General features: G+C 38.6%; 1 protein-coding gene across 2 annotated transcripts in view; it reads left to right on the top strand.

Annotated features, from left to right (window-relative positions):
- Nucleotides 1-22,250, top strand: part of ASXL3 (ASXL transcriptional regulator 3) — a 79,858-nt gene that overhangs the window by 18,820 nt on the left and 38,788 nt on the right. The window contains exons 1-2 of one of the 2 annotated variants that reach the window (XM_075826300.1): nt 20,179-20,245; nt 20,502-20,619. In XM_075826300.1, coding sequence (XP_075682415.1) covers nt 20,541-20,619 — 79 coding nt within the window. In that variant the 5' untranslated portion in view covers nt 20,179-20,245; nt 20,502-20,540. Of the gene's footprint in view, nt 1-20,178; nt 20,246-20,501; nt 20,620-22,250 lie in introns of those variants that run through there. The other variant, XM_075826299.1, reaches the window with a different exon arrangement.

Below are 22,250 nucleotides of genomic sequence, written 5' to 3'. Positions count from 1 at the left end.
AATAAGCAGATTATGGCAACAATGAGAGTATTTTTGAAAACGGGAGAAACAGGGTGATAGATTTTGGGGTGTGTTTCTTCATTTTCATGTTCGCTTTACAAAGAAATCGGTCTTCAAAGTGATACTTTTATATAAAAAGTGTTTTTTTTATTTTATTTCACCAGCTATGCATTAAATTTAGCAAAAAACTGTGGCGTCAAAATACTCACTACACCCCTAGATAAATACCTTAAGGGGTCTAGTTTTCAAAATGGGGTCGTTTATGGGGAGTTTCTATCGTTCTGGTAGTTCAAAACCTCTCCAAATATACAGTGAGGCCTAAAACATTTTCAAGCAAAATATGAGTTCTGAAAGCCTCTGGGTGCTCCCTTCCTTTCAAGCCCTGCTGTGTGTCCAGGCAATGCATTAGAGTCACAATGGGGGCATTTTTGAAAACAGGAGAAACAGGGTGATAGATTTTGGGGTGTGTTTCTTCATTCTTATGGTTGCTTTACACAGAAATCGGTCTTCAAAGTGATACTTTTATTACAAAAGTGAATTTTTATTTTTTTTCACCTGCTATGCATTAAATTTATCAAAAAACTGTGGGGTCAAAATACTCACTACACCCCTAGATAAATACCTTAAGGGGTCTAGTTTTCTAAATGGGGTCGTTTATGGGGAGTTTCTATCGTTCTGGTAGTTCAAAACCTCTCCGAATGTACAGTGGGGCCTAAAACATTTTCAAGCAAAATATGAGTCCTGAAAGCCTCCGGGTGCTCCCTCCCTTTCGGGCCCTGTCGTGTGTCCAGGCAACGCATTAGGGTCACAATGGGGGCATTTTTGAAAACGGGAGAAACAGGGTGATAGATTTTTGGGTGTGTTTCTTCATTCTCATGGTCGCTTTACAAAGAAATCGGTCTTCAAAGTGATACTTTTATGAAAAAAGTTAAATTATATTTTTTTATGCCTGCTTTGCATGAATTCTTACAAAAAAACTGTGGGGTCAAAATACTTACAACACCCCTTAATAAATACCTTAAGGGGTCTAGTTTTCAAAATGGGGTCACTTGTGGGGGTTTCCACCATTCTGACACCTATGAGCCTATGAAAACCTGGCTTGGTGCAGGAAAACAAAATGTACTACAAAATTTCTAAAATTATTACTTAACTTGTAAGTCCTCTAAATTGCTCAAAAATTATTTTTTTTTTTCAAAAGTGCTGCCAAAATAGAGTAAAGAGATGGAAATATATATTTAATAAAAAAAATTGTACAGTATGTGTGTACATATGTGACATATTGCAGTTAAAAATAGGGAAAAATGATAATTTTTACAAAATTTCTTCAATTTTTCTATTTTTTAAGTTATTTCCGCAAATCGTATCAGTCTACTTTTACCACTAAAATAAAATACAACATGTGACGAAAAAACAATGTCAGAATTACTTGTATATTCAAAACTTTCACAGAGTTATTCTCTGATAAAGTCACACATACCAGATTTGACAAATTTGGCTTGGTCATTATGGTCCAAACAAGCTTGGTCACTAAGGGGTTAACTGCCTTTACTGACATTTATCGACTAATTGACTGGTGGCTGGGAAATTGGGACTTTATGCCTAGGCACATTTCTCTTCATTGTTTAATTATCCCTGCCAGCCACTAGGGGGTCTCCTTTTTGCTTTTTCCGTTCTAGAGATAGGTGCAGGTTGCCGAGATGGGACCCGCATCTATCGGACTTTTAGAGCATATCCTGTGGATATGTCATAAATGTCCGACATGGGAATACCCCTTTAAGCAGGAGTAGGGAGGACCAGGCTAAACAAGAATAGCACATTATTTCTTACAATGTGATGGCAAGTACCTGATTACTTCTTGCTCTTGCTTTTTTGGATAAAGTATGTTCAAATCCTAGGCGTTCAGGATGTTGTATGAAGCCGTTTCTGACATCCTGGTGACTATAGCACATTGTGTCATTTTAAATGTTACCTTCCTTAATTCAAGGAAATTTAATGTGACAGTAAATCTTTAGTTATGTTTCAAATATCCTTCAATCTTTCAGCACATCTATTTATTTTGTCAAAATCAGAAGCTGGACCTGCAGTGATCAGCTCATTACATCTACGGTTTTTATCTCAAAAGGAGTTTTCTGTGTATGACTTTGTGCAGACCATTGATAGAAATGTATCAAATAAATACATGAATGTATATGATCACATTAAATCATATACAGGCTAGGGTTGACGACACCAAAATTTTGTACTTCAATACCGATACTTTGTGTAGCATTGCGATTCTCGATAACAAAACGATACTTGAGGGCAGAATAATTTTTTGTTTTTTCTTTTTACATCTGGGCGTTCAGATCTTTTTTTTATTCGACATATATGTATGAAACGTATATATTTTTATATATTGGTTGTACCCTATAAAGGTGATGCTTTTTTGGTACATTTACATTATCTTTTAATTTATATAAAACTGCATTTAAAAGCACATTGATCATCATAAATGACACTATAAATTTGTCATGCGAATACGGCCGCAATGATACCAAATGTGTTCTTTTTTCTATTCAGACCTATATTTTATTAACGTTTATTGAGAATTTGTGTATTTTTCAGATTATTTTTTTTAAATTTTATTTAACATTCCTTTTATTTAACTTTTTTATTATTTAACTTTTATGTACTGTCATATATCCATACGCCAGTACATTAGGCTATGTACTGATGGTACACAGGCAGTTATTAGGACATACCTAAGTATGCCCTAACAACAAAAAATATGGTCAGCCAGCCCTGGTGGTCCTTCAATGGACCCTGCACTGTCTGTCCATATATGATATGCCCCTCGATTTGGATTCCATGGGACACGATCAAAGGGGGATCCCCCCTTCTCATTTTCCCTTTGAATGCCGTGGTCCGATTTATACGCGGCATTCAAGAGGATAACGGCGGAGATGAGAGCTTTCTCTAATCTCAGCTGATAGAGTGGGGTTGCTGCTGTGTATTACAGCCATTGCCCCCTCCTGATCACGCTGGCACGCCTGCTGTGCTTATGCGATCAGCACGATGTGATGCGGCCAGCGCAACACTAATGAGCAGCGCCGCCGACATTGAAGACAGAAAAAATGGGGGCGATTTGCTGTCCTCGTGCCATGTTCTATGTCTTCAGGGCCATCGCTGCCGATCATTAGTGCAGCGACGGCCACAGTCACTAAATTCATGTATTACAAAACTGAGCTGTGCAGCTTAGTATCGAAATACATAAATTCACAGTATTGAACCATCTAAGGGTGCACAGCATCAAAATGGTATCTATTTCGATGCATTTTGCAACCCTGTGGTGTGGTATTCCCTCCCATCCCATCCTTGTCTAGGGCTCCAGCAGTACAATAGAGCTGTCTATAAACCGTGCACCCTCGATAATAAGATGACTACTCAGTTTGTCTATAACCGTTTTGACTTTCATCCAGCTCTTTATGCATACATCTTATTTATTCACTACAGCAGTTCTACTCTCTGTATACACATTTAACAAGTTTGCCACCTGCCTAATTTCACATTCTGTGTATTTCAGACTACATCTGCCGCTATCCGAAACATCTAGCTCTAAGAATTTACTTGTAATATATCTTCTTTCTTTTTTTGGTTTACGGTCTGTTGTAAATAAGAACTCTGCTACCTTTTGTGTCTCTGTGAATAGAGTGTGGGTCTGATCGATCGTCTCAATAACACTTTAAAAGCGGTATTCCCAGAATCGATATTTATCACCTATTCACAGGATAGGTGATAAGTGTCTCATCTCTGGGGGCCCCAACACTGGGACCCCACCAATCACTAGAGCTTGGATCCCATGCCCCCGTATTATCTCCCTGCACGACTACAGTAAGGAGAACTTTGAAAGAAGTGGCGGACGAGTATGGACAGCACCGCTTCATGGGACTGAAGGAGACAGCCGTGTACAGAGCTTGACTGACTGTTTCTGTTGGTCCCATAAACATTTAGGCCTCATGCACACAAACATGCTTTTGCGGCCACAATTCCCCCGAAAATCCACGGGAGAATTGCGGTCCCATTTATTTCTATGGGGCCATGCACACGACAGTAGTTTTTACGGTCTGTGCATGGCCCGGGAGCCCGCACCGCAGAAAGAACGGACATGTTTTATTATGGCCGTCTTCTGCGGTCCGGGCTCATTGAAAATAATGGCCGCGGCCATGTGCATTGCCCGCGATTTGCGGACGGCTTGCGGCTTACAGTCCGCTGCCGGCCGACCCGAAAATGACGGCCGTGCACATGGCTACGGTCGTGTGCATGAGGCCTTAAAAGTAGCGGTGGGTTCATGCTCATCCGCCCCTGCAGAGGGTGCAGTGAGGAGGAACGGAGCTTGGGACTGCCATAATAGTGATCGGTGGGGGTTTCAGAGACCAGACACTTATCACCTATCCGGTGTATAGGTGTTAAATGTTGATTCTGGGAATACCTTTTTAATAACCTTTGAAGCCCTGCTGGTTATCGCATGAATATTCATATAGCCGGACTCGTGTATAAATACCTTACATCTAAATCAGGTGTTTTTGTATTAATAACAAGAAAATTAGGATTTGCATTAAGCATGTGATGGACTTCTTGAATTTTACAGATTTTATACTCTCGCTCTCGTCCTTTTATAGTGTGTTTTTTTTGTTTTTAATATGGGAAATTTCAGTGACCTGCGTATTTTCCCTACAGTGGCCACTACAGGGGAAATGGAATATATAAAGGGAATCTGTCAGAAGTTTGAGGCCACAAACAGCGCGATTTAGGAGTGCGTCATAGTAACAATACCTTTTGTCGGGATTATGAAGGTTAAATGATGAGTTGACTGACGAGACATCGTTATGCTAAAAAACATTTGGCGCAACCTCTGTATGAGTTTATGTATAAGCTTTCTGCTGTTAATGCTGCGACGGATCAGTGTGACCGCAGCATTTTACAGCAGACTGTATTTCGATGTGTGTAGAAATAGTCCACAGTGTGTGGCAAACGCTGTGGTCAGACTGATCTGCCACAGCATTAACAGCAGTTTAGTGTATATCCATAACTCTATATTATGTATAGAGAGCAATATGTTCTATATCTCTGTCATTAACCTTCATCAGTGTTTTAGGAAAGCTGGTTGGTCACCTTTGCAGACGGTGGGCACTGAATTATCACAAGCCTGGAGGGAAGAGAAGATTCTCCTCATATACCACAAGTCCCAGTCAGGAGCCACAAATCTTATTATACTTGGGGGGCACATAAACTTTCCTGACATAGAGTGCGCCTCAGAAGCGAAAGCACCTTGGAGGATATCTCATGGGCCACAGGCTGTGGATCTCTTCACCGCAGGGGCCACAGCAACAATTATACCAGGGTCACATCAAGGGATAGAGCCTGGGGACATCTCCACCTCCAAATGTGATAGTAGGGACCCATACATACCTGAAGACATCCACACTTTAGTGGCTACCACTTCCACTGCCTGTTACAATGCTAGGCTCCCCCAGTACCTGACGAGCTTACTGCTCCATCCAGTCATCACCCTGTCATGCTGAGACATCACCACTGCCACCACAATTTTGCTCCTCTGCTACTTCTGCTCTATTCATCACGTAAGTCCTCCCAGCAGCTACTATTAAACTAAGAAAGAGCCACCCTCAGTCATAGCCGGCGCGGGACTAGCACCTAACTGATGTCATCGCCCAGCATTCTCTGCTAGCAGTTTAGTATGAGAGTTTAAAGAAGTACAAAAGAGGTTCTGAGAACCTCTTCATATGTACTTATTTTACCGCTCATACTGAGCCGTCAGCGCTGCCTTCCTTTTCAAAGTTATTTCAGCCTTACGTGTAAGAATGTGCAAGTGACTGACATCAGATCGTTTAGGAGCCTTCAATGTGATCTTTGTGTGCAAGTTCTCCTTCACTCTCCTCACTGCACGCTGCCAGCCCCTCTACTGTGCTCTAAATGACGGCTTTAATGGTCTCCTGATTGGCTGCTAGTGGCATCACTCAGAGCAGAGGGCCACTCTCGACTTTGGCGCCAGGGAAATTAAACGTCCGTTCTCTGCTTCAGTCATGTAACTTGCATGACTGAAGCAGAAGGTATCATTTCAATGCCCTCCCACTCCCCTATATAGCATTGTCAACAAATATGAGGTCTCAAATTTGCTGATTCCCTTCCAATGCCAGCATTATTTTAAATGGACGCAATGTAATACATGGATAGCCCAAGTATGCCAAAACTGGAGGAGCTGCTTGTTAGCGGCACGGCTTATAGAAGGGGTTCAAGAATAGGATACCCCCCTCTATGATTTCCGTATACTCTTATAGGTCATACGAATCGGGGTTGTCCTTTAAAAGACGTCCCTTTTTGAGAATAATGAAAGGCGATTGGTTACTATGGGCAATTGCTCCAGTTTTCCCATGCGCTGGTTTTTACATATCTCCCCATAGTTTCTAAGTATGTCATTAAATAAATTTTCCGTTGCCAGTTTCCACTGACTTCTACAGAGATATTTAGATATGAGGGATCGTAAACCATTTATTGCAAATAACGAAAGGTTGTTTATTATGTAACTCATTCCAAATTGTTACTTTTTTTATTTTTATTCTGTTTATTTCTCTGAACGCTGTTCCCTTCAGTCACTGTATCTTTCTGTACTATGTTTGTGTTAGAGTAACATTTAATCATTTGGCTTCCAAATGGACTTTTTGTTTTAATGAACTATTGCTTTGATGGGTACTTGATAATTCCTTGAAAAAGATTCCATTGTCGGTTTTCATCCCCCTCTGAATATAATTGATTTCAGGCTTTATCTAAATGTGCAATAAAAAGGAAGCTGTTGCAGTATAAATAATAACAGAATTATGACGCCAAAGCTTTATTACATGAGGGTATGAAATGAATGCAAACTACCAGTGGTACTTTTTTTTTTTTTTGCACTGATTTAATATCAAAGGATGTAGCACTGTGTTACTATTATTTATTTAGCATTGAAGAATTTCCCAAGCTTGTTTGAGCCTTTATTCGTATGGCAGAGTGGTTGAGTTCCTGTTGCTCTGCGGTGGCTTTTTGACTTTGATCAGTATTGTGTGAAATTTCAAAGGTTATCTTACATGCTGTTTTTTTTTTTTTTTCTTTTTCTCCAAGACATTAAATTGACATTTTGGAAAACGTAGTAACAAAATGAGAGGTTAATGCTGTAAAAAAAAAAAAAAAGTTGTAAAATCATGTCTTTAACTATGTAGCAATTCATACATCTAGAAAATTATATTTCTTAAATGGCCCTCCCATTGCGCATGGATGGCACTTGGCTCACAAAGCTTTTTTCCTCTGCCTCATTAACCCTGTCTATCTTTTACTAATGAGTACAGTACATGTCGTACCAGTGAATTATTCAATGTTTACACTTGCTATGAATCTAGTCCTTTTTTTTTTTTCCCCATTTATGATTCTCATTAAATTAATTCACATCATGTGACTGATGTATATGTGGGACCGGTTTAAAATCGTTATCATTAGAGTGAGTGTTTTCCTTTTTTTTAATCATTATTTTGTATTTAAACTTGCAGTGTCTCGCTGATCTGTTCTCTAATTTCACAGTAATGAAACATCTAATTTTGACAAAGGCCTATACCTTAAAGCGACCCTCCGGTCCCGGGGCAGTATTTTAAATATGATGGTGTATATAGAGTAACATTACCTGGTGCCCTCCTATTGTACCCCTCTGCCATGGATCCGCTGTTTTAGGGTCCATATATCCCATCACATTTATAATTTTGTCCTGAAACCGGAGGGTCACTTAATTACAAATTATGCTTCTTCTTATTTTTTTTTAACAACATTTGTTTTTTGCTCTTTTATCTAAATGGGTCCAACATTATGTGCTCATTATATTCTTAATACGTTTTCATAGTGGGTTGTATTTTATTTTAATTTTTTTTACTAAAGAGCACCATATCCTTTGTTTCCCTTCACATAGCTATAGAGTTAAATGAGAAAATTCTGGATTCCTGAGCCACAACTAGGGGGATCTTATTGAAAAATAAATTTTATACGTTTAATCGGCAGCGAATGTCCGCCCCAATGCGCGTTTCGGCACTAATGCCTTTGTCTAATTCCCCAGACGAAGGCATTAGAGCCAAAACGCGCGTTGGTGCGGACGGTCGCTGTGTCACTTCCTGCATCCATTATGGGTATGATATATCCCTTTGATATGCCTCAGTATTCCTGTGTATAACTGCTGTCCTCCACGTTTATATGGACGTAATACTTGTTTAACCACTATTTATATTTATTGTGCTTATGCAGCACATCGTTGTATGTATATACGGTCTCTTCACTTCAGTCCATATCATAACTTTTTGGAAGACATGTCATTGGTACAATTTTGTACCTTTTGTTTATTTGTTAGACACATAGCTTATTGTGCTTATTATCTGCTGCTTTATGGATTCCTCATTTTATCTATTGTTTTTTATCATTTAACTTAAAGATTTTTTTCTACTTTTGCATATTCCCTTGTCTTCTTAGCATCGGTCTTCTCTAGGTTATATATATTTATTTTTGATGATTTTTGGGTATACACCCTAGGATCAGCCCATATAGTTTACATATATTCACTATTGCATTATATATTTGGGCTATTAGATCCATGCTCCAGTAGCTACTTACCTGCAAACGCTGATGCTGCTGCAGAATCAACTGTAGCCTCTGGTGCCGATGTGGCCGTCACGATGCAGGACCTGTGAGTGACGTCACAGATCTGCACTGTCAGAAGCTGGGCGTTCTGAAGAGAAGAGGATGTTACTTCTCTTCAGAGCGCCCAGCTAGTAAAAGTAGTAAAAACGCCCCGATGTACGCACATAATACACGCCCACTTGGACTTTTACTTTTAAACACACCCACTTGGATTTTTGCAAGCCTCATTTGCATAACTACAAAAATGGTCATAACTTGGCCAAAAATGCTCGTTTTTTAAAAATAAAAACGTTACTGTAATCTACATTGCAGCGCCGATCTGCTGCAATAGCAGATAGGGGCTGTAAAATCTGGTGACAGAGCCTCTTTAAGGGGTTTTCCAGATAATAAAAATTGATGGCCTATTCTCAGGATAGGCTATCAATAGCTGATGGGTCAGCGTCCGACTCCCGGGACCCCCTGTTGATCAGCTGTTTTGAAGGGGGTGCAACGCTTGTTCCGGTCAGTTGCTCACACTGTGAATCGCCGACACAGCAGTAGTGGCGGTACACAGTATTACAACCTTCTCCCATTGAAGTGAATGGGAGAAGGTTGTAATACTGTGAACTGCTGTTACGGCCGTGTCGGCGATTAACAGTGTGAGCAAGTGAGAAAAATGAAGGGTAGGCGGCGCTCGTAGGAGTGCAGCACCCCCTTCAAAATGGCTGATTGGGGATCCAGGGAGTCAGACCTGAGGATAGGCCATACATTTTTATTGGCTGGAAACCCTTTTAAAGTTCTCAGTTTTTTGTCCTAATTATTGTTTGTGTTTTAGATTAAAAAACTATTTGCATCTTCTTAAAGTGGTAGGCATGTTGTGTAAATCAAATGGTACAAACCCCCCCCCCCAAAAAAAAAATCCATTTTAATTCAAGGTTACAATTCAACAAAACTGGAAAGACACCAGGAGGGTGAATACTGTCACGAGGCGCTGTAAGTGATATTTTGTAGTTCAGGCAGGAATATCCGGTGTCGAAGTGTTTTCATAGACTATCACCCCTTTATCTACACTGCCTCTCTTTGCATGGCTTGCACTGTATGAATCATAGATCTATCTATCTTTAGAATACAAGCTGTTCGTATGTACAGGGCCATGAAGTCATTATTATTCAGATTTTCTTCATTTAGAGATTGCTGTGATATCATACTGTGAAATATAATTTAAAAATGTTCTAAAATATTGCTGTAAAATACTGATGATATAGATTTTTTTCCAGGAGAGCTTGTGTTGCTGAAAAATTCCTGCAACTCTGTAAAATGACACTGGAAACTTTGCACATCATCCTTGTAACAAGCGTTACAATGTTACTGTTTTTAAACCCACCGTATTAGGGTGTGTTCACATCAGCGTTAACCTAAATAGCTTTTAATCAGTAGTTACTAATAAGGTACAATAATTACAGCCATTTTTATGAAATGACCGTTTTCTGTATGTGTTTGTTGTATATGGTGATTGTAACTAATGGGTGCTCTACGTTTTATTGCATTAGTGTAATTGGTCGCTATTCATAGATGTCACTCTGCAAGATATTTACGTCTTCATAGGTTTATCACAAAACAGATTCTACAAAAGCGGTAACAATATACACTAGTTGGTTTTTGGCACATATGGTAAATCATCACCTCTGAATACTTGTAATCCAGCATGAAATAATACAGAGTAGTAAAGGCCTGTTCACATTAGCGTTGGGTTCCGTTGAAATCAATGGTAATGCCAACAAAGCTATGGTTTCCGTTTGCCTTTCCGTTGATGGGTTCCCCTGACTGAAAAGTCTGACGGAACCCATCAACGGAACCTAACGCTAATGTGAACAGGCCTTTACTACTCTGTATTATTTCATGCTGGATTACAAGTATTCAGAGATGATGATTTACCATATGTGCCAAAAACCAACTAGTGTATATTGTTACCGCTTTTGTAGAATCTGTTTTGTGATAAACCTATGAAGACGTAAATATCTTGCAGAGTGACATCTATGAATAGTGACCAATTACACTAATGCAATAAAACGGACCATAGTTATTACAGCATCCATTAGTTACAATCGCCATATATAACAAACACATACAGAAAACTGTCATTTCATAAAAATGGCTGTAATTACTGTATCTTATTAGTAATTACTGATTAAATGCTATTTAGGTCAGTAATTAAAGAGAAGTCCACATACATTGTGTGCTCCTATTTCTTAATTGTTGCTTCCCACTCTTAAAAGATTCCAGCACCTTCACAGCCAGAAACGAAGGAGTTCGGTCCCAGATATTAGGAGTTAATTCAGTGAACCTTCCTTGGCTATGAGATTGCTCTGTGTAATATTGGTCACAATTTTATGTCACACTTCTTTGTTTAGTAATGTGGAGAGAAGTCTGTAGCCTGAGATTGTAGAATTTCACCAGCTTTTAAGTTTAAATCGACATAAGAAGTGTAGTAAGACCAGTTTCACATGTTTGTAAAAGAGCAGAATTTTAAATTGGTTTTTAAATATTGTGTGCAGATGGTGTAAATACAATAAGATTAGTCATTTACGAATGGACTGTCTGAAGCTGAATGTCTCTGTAAGCCAATCCCACATGCAGTCCCATGGTCATGCTTCTGATGTTTAACTCCCGCTTGTGTGACGTCCCATACACTGACCACGTGGTTATCTTCCCCACCCTATAGTACAGGCTGTCTCACATCACATGCCTCATCTCCACTGCTCCCTGCTTTCATCCATTCCTCCCTGTCTATGAAGGGATTGTGTTTCACATGCTGGACAGTAGATAGTGCAGAGTCTTGCAGCAGAACAGTAGAGCTGTGTCTCCGTAACGGACAGTGAGTAATTGCAGCAATAATTTACAACTTGTAATAGACGGGCATGCAGGGAACTGTAAATATAGGCAATGTCTGTGAAAGGGGAAGGGAATCATGGGAACTGTAGTACCTTACATGATGATCCCACCCACAAATCTCTGGCAACATTAAAATAGAGATGCTGTACAGAACTGGGTAAGATAATTAAAAATAATTACTTCTGAGCTATGGTGTCATCACCTGGTGAGCGCTCAGACAAATATAGGTACTTTCCTCTATTAATTTATAAGCTCGGAAAACCCCTTTAGACCCCAACATAAACAACCCCATTCAGTTGAATTGAACAGATTTTCAGTTCCAGAGATTTCTACGACAAAATCTGCAACTTGTACAGGAGGCTTTAAAGTCTTTATTATGGCCTTAAGACCTGGACAAAGTTTAGTTTAGTAGAACATGGGCAGGAGGGGTCTCTGGATCTTGTGGGTCTAATACTGACCTTTAAATGTGACCATATTATGGGTGCATGCCTCACTAAAATAATTTCATTTACTATTTTTGTGTTGGTTTTGAGTTATTTTATGTGGATTCCTCCATTCATATACAGAGCAGCTTATATTGCTGTCAGACATGTGATCTAAAAGCCTAAGGTCACACAATGTATTTCTCCGAGGTAACCGAAAACGAGAAGAATGCTGAATGTATCCTTAAGCATAAATGGGAAAAAAATGTAAAAATTCTTAATTGGTTTGAGTTTAGTAAAGCAAATTATTTTTTAAAGTTGCTGAATATATTATGTAGATTTAAATTGCTGTTTAAATTTGGAGTTACCCTTGAAATCTGTCATTTTTTAGTATTATGTTCTTTCATAATACACTGAAATTTATATAATACATAAATGAACAAAAATATTACATTTTTATTTTTTTTTGCAAATTATCACAATTTCCGTTATGATGTATTTTAGTACAACCATCACAGATAATCTCTGAATCATGTTCAGCAACTGCAAAAGGTATTTTTTTTTAAATATTAAACTACCAAGTTCCATGCGCACCTTAGGTTTTTTAATTTCCAGCTGTATCATTTGTGTGTGTGTATATATATATATATATATATATATATATATATATATATATATATATATATATATATATATATATATATATATATAGATCCAAAAAAAATAGACAGCACACCATAGAAATCAGTGAAAAAGAGGGTACTTTATTAACCCCAAGTGCGACGTTTCAGCTCTATCCACTAGAGCCTTTCTCAAGCGGCTTGCCTATATTTTGGGATCTCTGTTGATACTGAGGGCTTGGTCTGCTCCCTGGGGCCTGCACCCACATCCTTTAACCGGTGCTGCTGGATTTTTTTTCGTTTTTATATATATATATATATATATATATATATATATATATATATTGCACTTTTGGATGATTTCTGCTTTTTCATTTTGTCAGATCATTTACAATACTTTTACATTTTACATTTTGGGGCTGTTTTTTGTTTTTTTTTACAGTATTTAGTGCTGTATTACTACAGTTATGTTTCTGTTGCTCTCTCCCAACGTATTGGTCAAGTGTGGGCAGGCTAATGAAACCCATGCTAAATAGCAAATGATACATGGACAAGCTGTTAAAACTTGAATATAAGGCTGGGTTCACATCGGCGTCCGTCTTCCGTTCTACTTTTCTGTCGGAGGATAGCCAAACGGCAACCATTGCTTTCGTTTTGCATTACCATTGATTTCAATGGTAATGCTTTCATTGCAGTTGGTTTCCGTTTGTTACCGTTTCGTAAGTTTATGTTTTTTTCGCGGAAACAATAGTGTGGTCGACTATGCCATTGTTTCCGTGAAAAAACGAAACGGAAACAAACAGAAACCAACTGCAACGGAAGCATTGCCATTAAAATCAATGGTGATGCAAACGAAAGCTATGGTTTCCGTTCATAGTTTTCCTTCGATGGAAAGGTTGAACGGAAGCCCAACACTGATGTGGGCAGGCCCTAACATTACCTTTACACCCCTCCATATGTGTACAATTTGACTCATTTTTGATTGTTGCTTACAAGCGTCTCAACGAGTAAATTCTAGTTAATAACCACTTTTGATTGCAAATCTACAGGTATGTCAAAGTTCGTTCAGCCGACAGCGATTTTTCCCGACACCCGTATACACTCGGCCAAGCGTGCATGTTTATTCAATGGGGAGAGGGTCATGTCTCTTGTAGAAACAAGAATCAGGTATGTTGAAATCCAACATGCCCGATCCATTTTTACCTGACATCTACTGTCAGGGAAAAGTCAGGACACCCCTAAACGGCCGGTTGTGCCAAAACTTAGCTGGTTCGGACGACACTTATCTGATGTGTATGGTCAGCTTAAAAATTACAATTGTAATATCTTCAAATCGTTGTGTATAAATACAATTTCTCCACAGTCTGGCTATTAAACCACCTATCTAGATATTGGTGCCCCACTTATGTACCATGTGACTATGATTACAATTTTATTGCAATATCAAGTAATCGCCATATGTAAACACTCATTGAATTATATGCATTATCAAATCGTTTAACTGCTTCCCGACCGCCCACACTAAATTCACGTCGGCACTTGCTGGGCTCTGTGCATCGCCAACGTGAATTCACGTGGGTGTTAAAAGCACGATCCGGGTGTCTCAGAGTAGCGCTGACACCTGGATTGCGCTGTTAACCCCTGCCTCTGATCCCGGAGACATGATCGGGACCTGATTGGTTCGCAGGGAAAGTTTGTTGTAGCAACGAACTGGAAAGTTTATTACTATAACAAACTGGAAAGTTTGTTGCTACAACAAACTTTCCCGGGGACAGATTGCGGGTGCTGCATTCGGTTGCATGGCAAAACCGGCGGCCAAACAACATCCTCCAGGTCTTCCATGTACGGCAGCCTATGAGAACCAGCCGGTTCTTGCAGGTCTTCAAGTAAAAAGTAAAAAAAAAAAATAATAATAAAAATGGTTTATAAAAGTGTAAAAATAAGTTAAAAGTTCCAAAAACAAAAAATACTTTTTTTTTTCTAATAATAAGTCTTTTATTATAGGAAAAAAATGAAAATGTTAAAGTACACACATTTGGTATCACCGCGTTCGTATAAAACGATAATATTATTTTACCCACACGGTGAACACCGCAAAAAAAATAATGAAAAAACAATGTCAGAATCACAATTTTTTTTGGTCATCAACCCTCCCAAAATATAGAATAAAAAGTGATCAAAAAGTCCTATGTACCCCAAAATAGTACCAATAAAAACTACAACCCGTCCCGCAAAAAACAAGACCTCCCACAGCTTTTTTTGACTGAAAAATAAAAAAGTTATGGCTCTCAGAATATGGTGACACAAAAAATAAATAATTTTATGGAAAAGTGATTTTATTGCGCAAACGCCACAAAAAATAAAAAAAACTATATATATCGTATCACCGTAATCGTATCGACCCGCAGAATAAAGTAAAATGTCATTTATAGCGCATGATGAACACTGTAAAAAGAAAAAGACAAAAAACATTGTCAGAATTAGTTTTTTTTGTCACTTTGCTTGCCAAAAAAATCTAATAAAAAGTGATCAAAAAATCACATGTACCCTAAAATGGTACCAATGAAATCTACAGATTGTCCCGCAACAAATAAGCCCTCACACAGCTCCGGTGGAAAAAAATATAAACGTTTTGGCTCTAAGGATATAGCGACAGAAATTGTGCAGTGTCCAAAAGCGGATAAGATCGGGCGCCATTCAGTGTGACACCGGCCACATATCTATGAATTATTATTTATTTACCGCATGATTATACCCTCTTATTATGTCCTGATGTACCCCAAACTACTTACATATGCCCCCACATTTTAAACTGAAATACCAGCAAAATCCCAAACAGAACAACTACCAAGCAAAATCTGCGCTCCAAAAGCCAAATGGCGCTCTCTCACATCTGAGCCCCACAGCGTGCACAAACACCAGCTTACGTCCACATATATGATATTTTATATCTGGGAGAACCCGCTCAACATTGTATGAGGTATTTGTCTTCAGTGGCACAAACTGGGCACAACATATTGTGCATTAAAATGGCAATATCAGTGGAAAATTTAAATTTTCACTTTGCACCATCCGCTGCGCATTAACGCTTTCGCACACCACGACTTAATAGCATGTCGTGGTGCGGGGGTTATATATGGAGCGGGCTCATGCAGGTGTCCGCTGTGTTCTACAGCTTACCCCCAGAACTAACGGACAGGAAGAGCGATCGCGCTGTTAGAGGAGCCTGTAAAAATGAGATTATGCTGCAATGCATTAGTATTGCAGTGTATTGTACCAGCGACCAAATGATCGCTCGTTCCAGTCCCCTAAAGGGACTAATAAAATGTGTAAAAAAAAAAAAGTTAGTTATTATTAGTGAAAAAAATTGAATACATTTAAAGTCCAAAAAATCCCCCTTTCCCATGTTTCCTCTAAAGTAATGTAAAAAATAAACAAAATTGGTATTGCTGCATCCGTAAAAGTCCAAACTATTACAATATACCATTATTTTACTCGCACTGGGAACACTGTAAAAAATTTAAACCGCCAAAATCGCAGTTTTTTTGGTGACCTTAGATTTAAAAAAAAAAAAAATCATAAAAAGTGATCAAAAAGTTGTATGTAAAAAAAAAAATGGTACCAATAAAAACTACAGCTCGTCCCGCAAAAAATAAGCCCACACACCGCTCAATCGACCAAAAAATAAAAAAACTGATGCCTCCCGGAATGTGGTGAAACAAAACGTTTTGTTTTTTTAACAAACCGTTTTTACTTTGTAAAAGTAGTAAAATATAAAAAAAAACGGTATAAATTTGGTATCACCGTAATCGTATTAAGTCTCAGAAAAAATGTAAGTTGATGTTTTTACCGCACGGTGAAAGCCGTAAAAACGAAACCCAAAAAACAATGGAGGAATCACAGCTTTTTCCAATTTCAGCCTGCAAAGAATTTTGTTTTCAGTTTCCAAGTACATTAAATGGTGTCACTAGAAACTACGACTCCTCCCGCAAAAAAATAAGCCCTCACACCACTCTATTAACGGAAAAATAAAAAAAGTTATGGCTCTTGGAAAGCGGGGAGGGAAAAACGAAAATGTAAAAGCAAAAAATTGATCACTCCTGAAAGGGTTAATTAATTTCTACTGAAAAAGCATTTATGACCACGTGGGGTATTGACGTAATTGGGAGAAATTGCTTTACAAATGTTGGGCGGCTTTTTCTCCTTTATGAAAATGAAAAAATGCAACATTTTTGTGCAAAAAATGTTGATATTCATTTTCACGGCCTAATTCTAATAAAGTCTGCAAAAGACCTGTGGGGTCTAAATGCTCACTATACCCCTAGATAGATTTCTTAAGGGGTGTAGTTTCCCAAATGGGGTCAGTTTTGGTGTGTTTACACTGTTTTGGTACCTCAGGGGTTTTGCAAATGCAACATGACACCCGAAAACCATTCCAGCTAAATTTGAGCTCCAAAAGCCAAATATTGTTCCTTCCCTTCTGAGTCCTGCCGTGGGTCCAAACAGCAGTTTACAGCAATCTGCCATTTTTGGTAATAATCAGGAGAAATTTGGGGTGATTTTTCTCCTTTATTCCTGTAAAAATAAAACATTTCTATGTTTTTTCATAAAAAAGTAGATTTTCATTTTCACTGTCTAATTCCACTAAATTCAGCAAAAAAAACTGGGGTCAAAATGCTAACTATACCCTTAGAAAAATGCCTTCAGGGGTGTAGTCTCCAAAATGGGGTCACTTTTGGGGGGATTTCCGCTGTTTTGCTCCCTCCAGGGTGTTGCAAACGCGACATGGCACTGAAAACCAATCCAGCAAAATCTGCGCTCCAAAATCCAAATGGTGCTCCTTCCCTTCTGAGCTCTGCCGTGGGTCCAAACAGCAGTTTAGTACCACATATAAGGTATTGCCGTAATCGGGAGAAGTAGCTTTACAAGTTTTGGGGTGCTTTTTATTCTTTATTCCTTGCAAATATTATTATTTTTTTTTAATGTTTTTTCAGATAAAAAGTAGATTTTCACTTTCACAGACAAACACCAATAAATATAGCGAAAGATCTGTGGGGTCAAGATGCTCACTATACCCCTAGATAAATTCCTTGAGGTGCGTAGTTTCCAAAACTGTCACTTTTGGGGGATTTCCACTGTTTTGGCCCCACAAGACCTCTTCAAACCTGACATGGTGCCTAAAATATATTCTAAAAAAAAAAGGAGGCCCCAAAATCCACTACGTGCCCTTTGCTTCTGAGGCCGGTGTTTCAGTCCAGTAACACACTAGAGCCACATGTGGGATATTTCTAAAAACTGCAGAATCTGGGCAATAAATATTGAGTTGTGTTTCTCTGGTAAAACCTTCTGTGTTATAGAAGAAAATGTATTACAAATGAATTTCAGCAAAAAAAATAAAATTTTTACATTTCCCCTCTACACTGCTTTAATTCCTGTGAAACGCCTAAAGGGTTAAGAAGCTTTCTGAATTCTGTTTTGAATACTTTGAGGGGTGCAGTTTTTAAAATGGGGTGATTTATGGGGTCTATCTTGTACGGAAGGCCCTCAAAGCCGCTTTAGAACTGAACTGGTCCTTGAAAAAATAGCCTTTTGAAATTTTCTTGAAAATGTGAGAAATTGCTGCTAAAGTTCTAAGCCTTGTAACGTCCTAGAAAAATAAAATAATGTTAAAAAAAAATATGCAAATATAAAGTAGATATATGAAATATGTGAAATAGTAATACCACACAAAATAGTTACTATCTGTTTTACAAGCCGATACATATAAAATGAGAAAAATCATAATTTTTGCAAATTTTCTCAAAATCTTGGTGTTTTTCACAAATAAGCAATTAATTTATTGCCCAATTTTTTCCACTAACAAAGTACAATATGTCACGAGAAAACAATCTCGGGATCGCTTGGATAGGCAAAAGCATTCCAGAGTTATTACCACATAAATTGACACATGTCAGATTTGAAAAAATGGGGCTGGTCCTGAAGGCCAAAATGAGCTCGGTCCTGAAAGCGTTAAAGGCACCCTTAGTCATTTTCTTTTTCAGCAGGTTAGACATGAAATGTAGAGCCGCAGTTTTTGTGTATAGTACGGTTTCCCCAATAATTATGGAGGATTAATTTAAAGGGGTTGTTTGGTTTCTGCAAAAGATTGTGATATTTTATATCATTCACAGTTATAAATTTCTTTAACATGCTACTGTTTTCAAGATCTCTGCTTGTTGTTATTCAGTAGGAACCTTCATTATTTACTTCCAGTGGATACAATTCTGCCCATAGTCATGTGATGGACACAGGTGCACGGCTCGTTACAGTATATGGATCAGAGCTGTGTCTTCTAACGATCCCAGCACCTGTGTGTCCATCACATGACCATGGACAGAATTGTATCCCCTGGAAGTAAACAATGAAAGTTCCTACTGAATAACAACAAGCATTTCTTTACCATCTCCGCCATTATCTTTACCTTCATTACATGGAGTCTAATGAAATACCGCCTGAGGCTGTCACATCCTCTATAAACATGAAACAAACTGGATAAGCTGCTGGAAGTATGAAGCGGAGTACTAATTGATTAGACATGTCATCATGCTTAACGGTTTCCATTCTTTGCTCCTATTAATTTGCTTTTCTTTTAAAGCTCATTGAGATAATTTTTATTTTCTCACATTATCCTCAATGGCTCTGTACCTCAATACCTTACCCAAATTGAATTAGAGGGGAAGACACAATGAATGTGCATTTCACAAAATTCTGTCGTTGAAGCGCATAAACAATTTGCCTTGTAACCATGGAATGATTATATTGGCAACAGTTGGTTAGTTTCGGAAACCATGAGTAGTAGAGCTAATGTGCATCGCTATGTGTCAAATCTGCCATTATCTGTTGACTGTTTTATAACATTATGCATTTGAGCAGTCAAAATATTTCTTGAAAATCTGGGATTCTCTGTCGTTTCATGTTTGTTTTGCTGATGCTTTAGCTTTGTTTTTGTTCTTTTGTGGAAGGAAAAAAATTTAACCTTTTTTTATTTAAAAACAAATGCCAGGAATTTGTGTGTGTGTGTGTGTGTGTGTGTGTGTGTATATGTATATGTATGTGTGTATGTGTATATATATATATATATATACATACAAATGTATCCTTAGAAACACACAAAGAATGAGAATGTTGGAGGGGCTGAGCTCTCCAACAGTTTAAACATTGGCACTTTTGTGCGTCTTCATTTGTTAGTATTTTCTGCTTTTTACAGAATTTCTCTAACCGCCTCCTGCTGGTATCTTAAAGGTTAATCCCCAAAGTCAGACAGGCAGTAGCTCTGTGAGAGCTGCGAGTATTCCTATGCTCGGAGCGATTCCTCCTCTTCCCAGAAATAAACGATTGCTGCCGTATTCAGTGATTTTTGTGCAGCACTCCACACGGCTGAGCGGGTGCATCAATACTGTAGTCCTTACATGCTGTACATACTGATGACACTCTGTTTAGCTTGATTGACGGAGCCGGATAGGGAGGCAGATGCACCTGCGAGAGATGTACAGACATACACGCATACGTTCGGAGCCTGATAAACACTTAATGCTTTTCCTTGACTTGAAAATGACAGTGTGATGTTCCTGATGTGGTGAATTGGAGGTAGTACAATAGTCTCCGGATGCCTTTGTTATGAACGGTGACATAAATGCAGTTAGGTGCAGTGTATTTCTGTTTGAACTCCCAAGTTTTAATATCATGATCTGTGGCTGATCATTCATAAGGGCTGGCACCCGGAAGGCAGGCTGCTATTATATAATGTGAATATATCTCATGTGATGGTGTCTCCGTGCTTGTTTCAGCGTTGAGCTGGCTGATGTTCCCGGTAAACCTGACACTGTTCTTTTCCTTTGTTTAGGCTTTGAGGCAGCAGCAGAAGAGAAGAAATGGGGTCTCTATGATGGTAAACAAGACTGTCCCTCGTGTCGTCCTGACGCCTCTAAAGGTGTCTGATGAGCAGTCGGATTCACCTTCAGGTAAGGATGAAACGAGCTGCACATTTTATGAGAAAATCCATTCCCTAAGCCTTTGTGTAAGGAGGGCTGTGTGGTGAAGGGAGAGCTGCATGAAGAAGGCTTCTCTGCTGCTCTCCCCACAGTTTGGCAATATGCTCTGTATTCAGAGATGCGTTTCTGGACAGATGCATGCACATCCCTATACATACATGAGCAGGTGTTAGGATTCACAACGCATAACAAAACAGTTTGGCTGCTGCAGGAAGATATGGGAAACCAATCATTGCAGCCTGGTTAATGAAATTTATTATGGATTGGTACCACACGCTGGCGCTAAATACCCTCACGTGTAGCTCCGTTACATACGTTATCTTGTGGCATTTGCCTTGTAGAACCTGATAAAAACTATTTTTCTATTTTTGTTATCTGTAGTTTAATAAATGAATTGCATGCCAGGATTACACACAACTGTAAATGGGAAAATACACATAATTATTCAAAAATGTATCAATGTCATGCATAGGACAGAATATAGATATATATATATATATATATATATATATTCTATGCGTGACGTTTATGTTGTATAATCAGTTCACTTTTTGCGTTAACTGATTTAATGAAATTATGTGAAGTTACAGTATTATATAATATTTAGGTGTTGAGTGACATTTCTTCAGGTTATTTCTTTTCTTTTTTTTTTTAATATACATTACAAATAGATTTTATATATATGTGTGTGTGTGTATATATATGTATATAATATATGTGTGTGTGTTTACCTCTTCTTTGTACACATCTGCGGCAGGGTTCCGTTCATGGGTTCCGTCAGACCTTTCCATCAGGGGAACCCATGAACGGAAACCATAGCTTTCCGTTTGCAATACTATTGATTTCAATGGTAATTCTTCTGTTTCTAATGGTTTCCGCTTGTCTCCATTCCGTAAGGTTTCCGGTTTTTTTTGGGGCAGAATCAATAGCGTCGTGGACTTTGCTATTCCGCCGAAAAACAGAAACCTTGAGGAACGGAAGCATTACCATTGAAATCAATGGTAATGCAAACGTAAAGCTATGGTCTCCATTTGGTTTCCGTTCATGAGTTCCCCTGATAGAAAGGTCTGACGGTACCCCGCCGCAGATGTGAACAATGCCTTAGAAGGCATTTTGGTTGATTATCAATATCGCAGGAAACCAAGTGTAGTATTAAATATTAGCTAGAGAATTATTGGACATGTCCCTGTGCCGTTTAGCGACTGCTTAGCTGTCAATAGTTTCTCTTGGAATAACATTTCAAATGCATTTTTACTATAGGATCCGTCCCATTTGTTGGATAATGCTATCTAACGGCTTAAAGTGTACATAGTTAAGCCCAGTTCACATGGAGTTTGATGACCGAGAAACCATGTCGGAAGCCGCAGCAAAAATCTTCAGAAACCGCCTCCCATTGATTTCAATGGGAGGCTGAGGTGTTTTTTTTCCCGGTGTGGCTAGCGTCTTTTAGCCGCTCGCTGGAAAAAAATATGGCATGATCTTTTTTGCCGCGGTTCCGCCTCTGACCTCCCATTGAAATCAATGGGAAGCAGAAAAAGCATTTTTTTCGCTGCGTTTTTTTGCCTGCGATCCTCAATGGACGTGGGTGAAAAACGCAGCGA

Source organism: Rhinoderma darwinii, chromosome 5 (assembly GCF_050947455.1).
Source record: "Rhinoderma darwinii isolate aRhiDar2 chromosome 5, aRhiDar2.hap1, whole genome shotgun sequence".
NCBI classification, from domain to species: Eukaryota; Metazoa; Chordata; class Amphibia; order Anura; family Rhinodermatidae; genus Rhinoderma; species Rhinoderma darwinii.
Note: the sequence above shows the minus strand (reverse complement) of the source record. Positions and strands in the feature narration are given on the sequence as shown.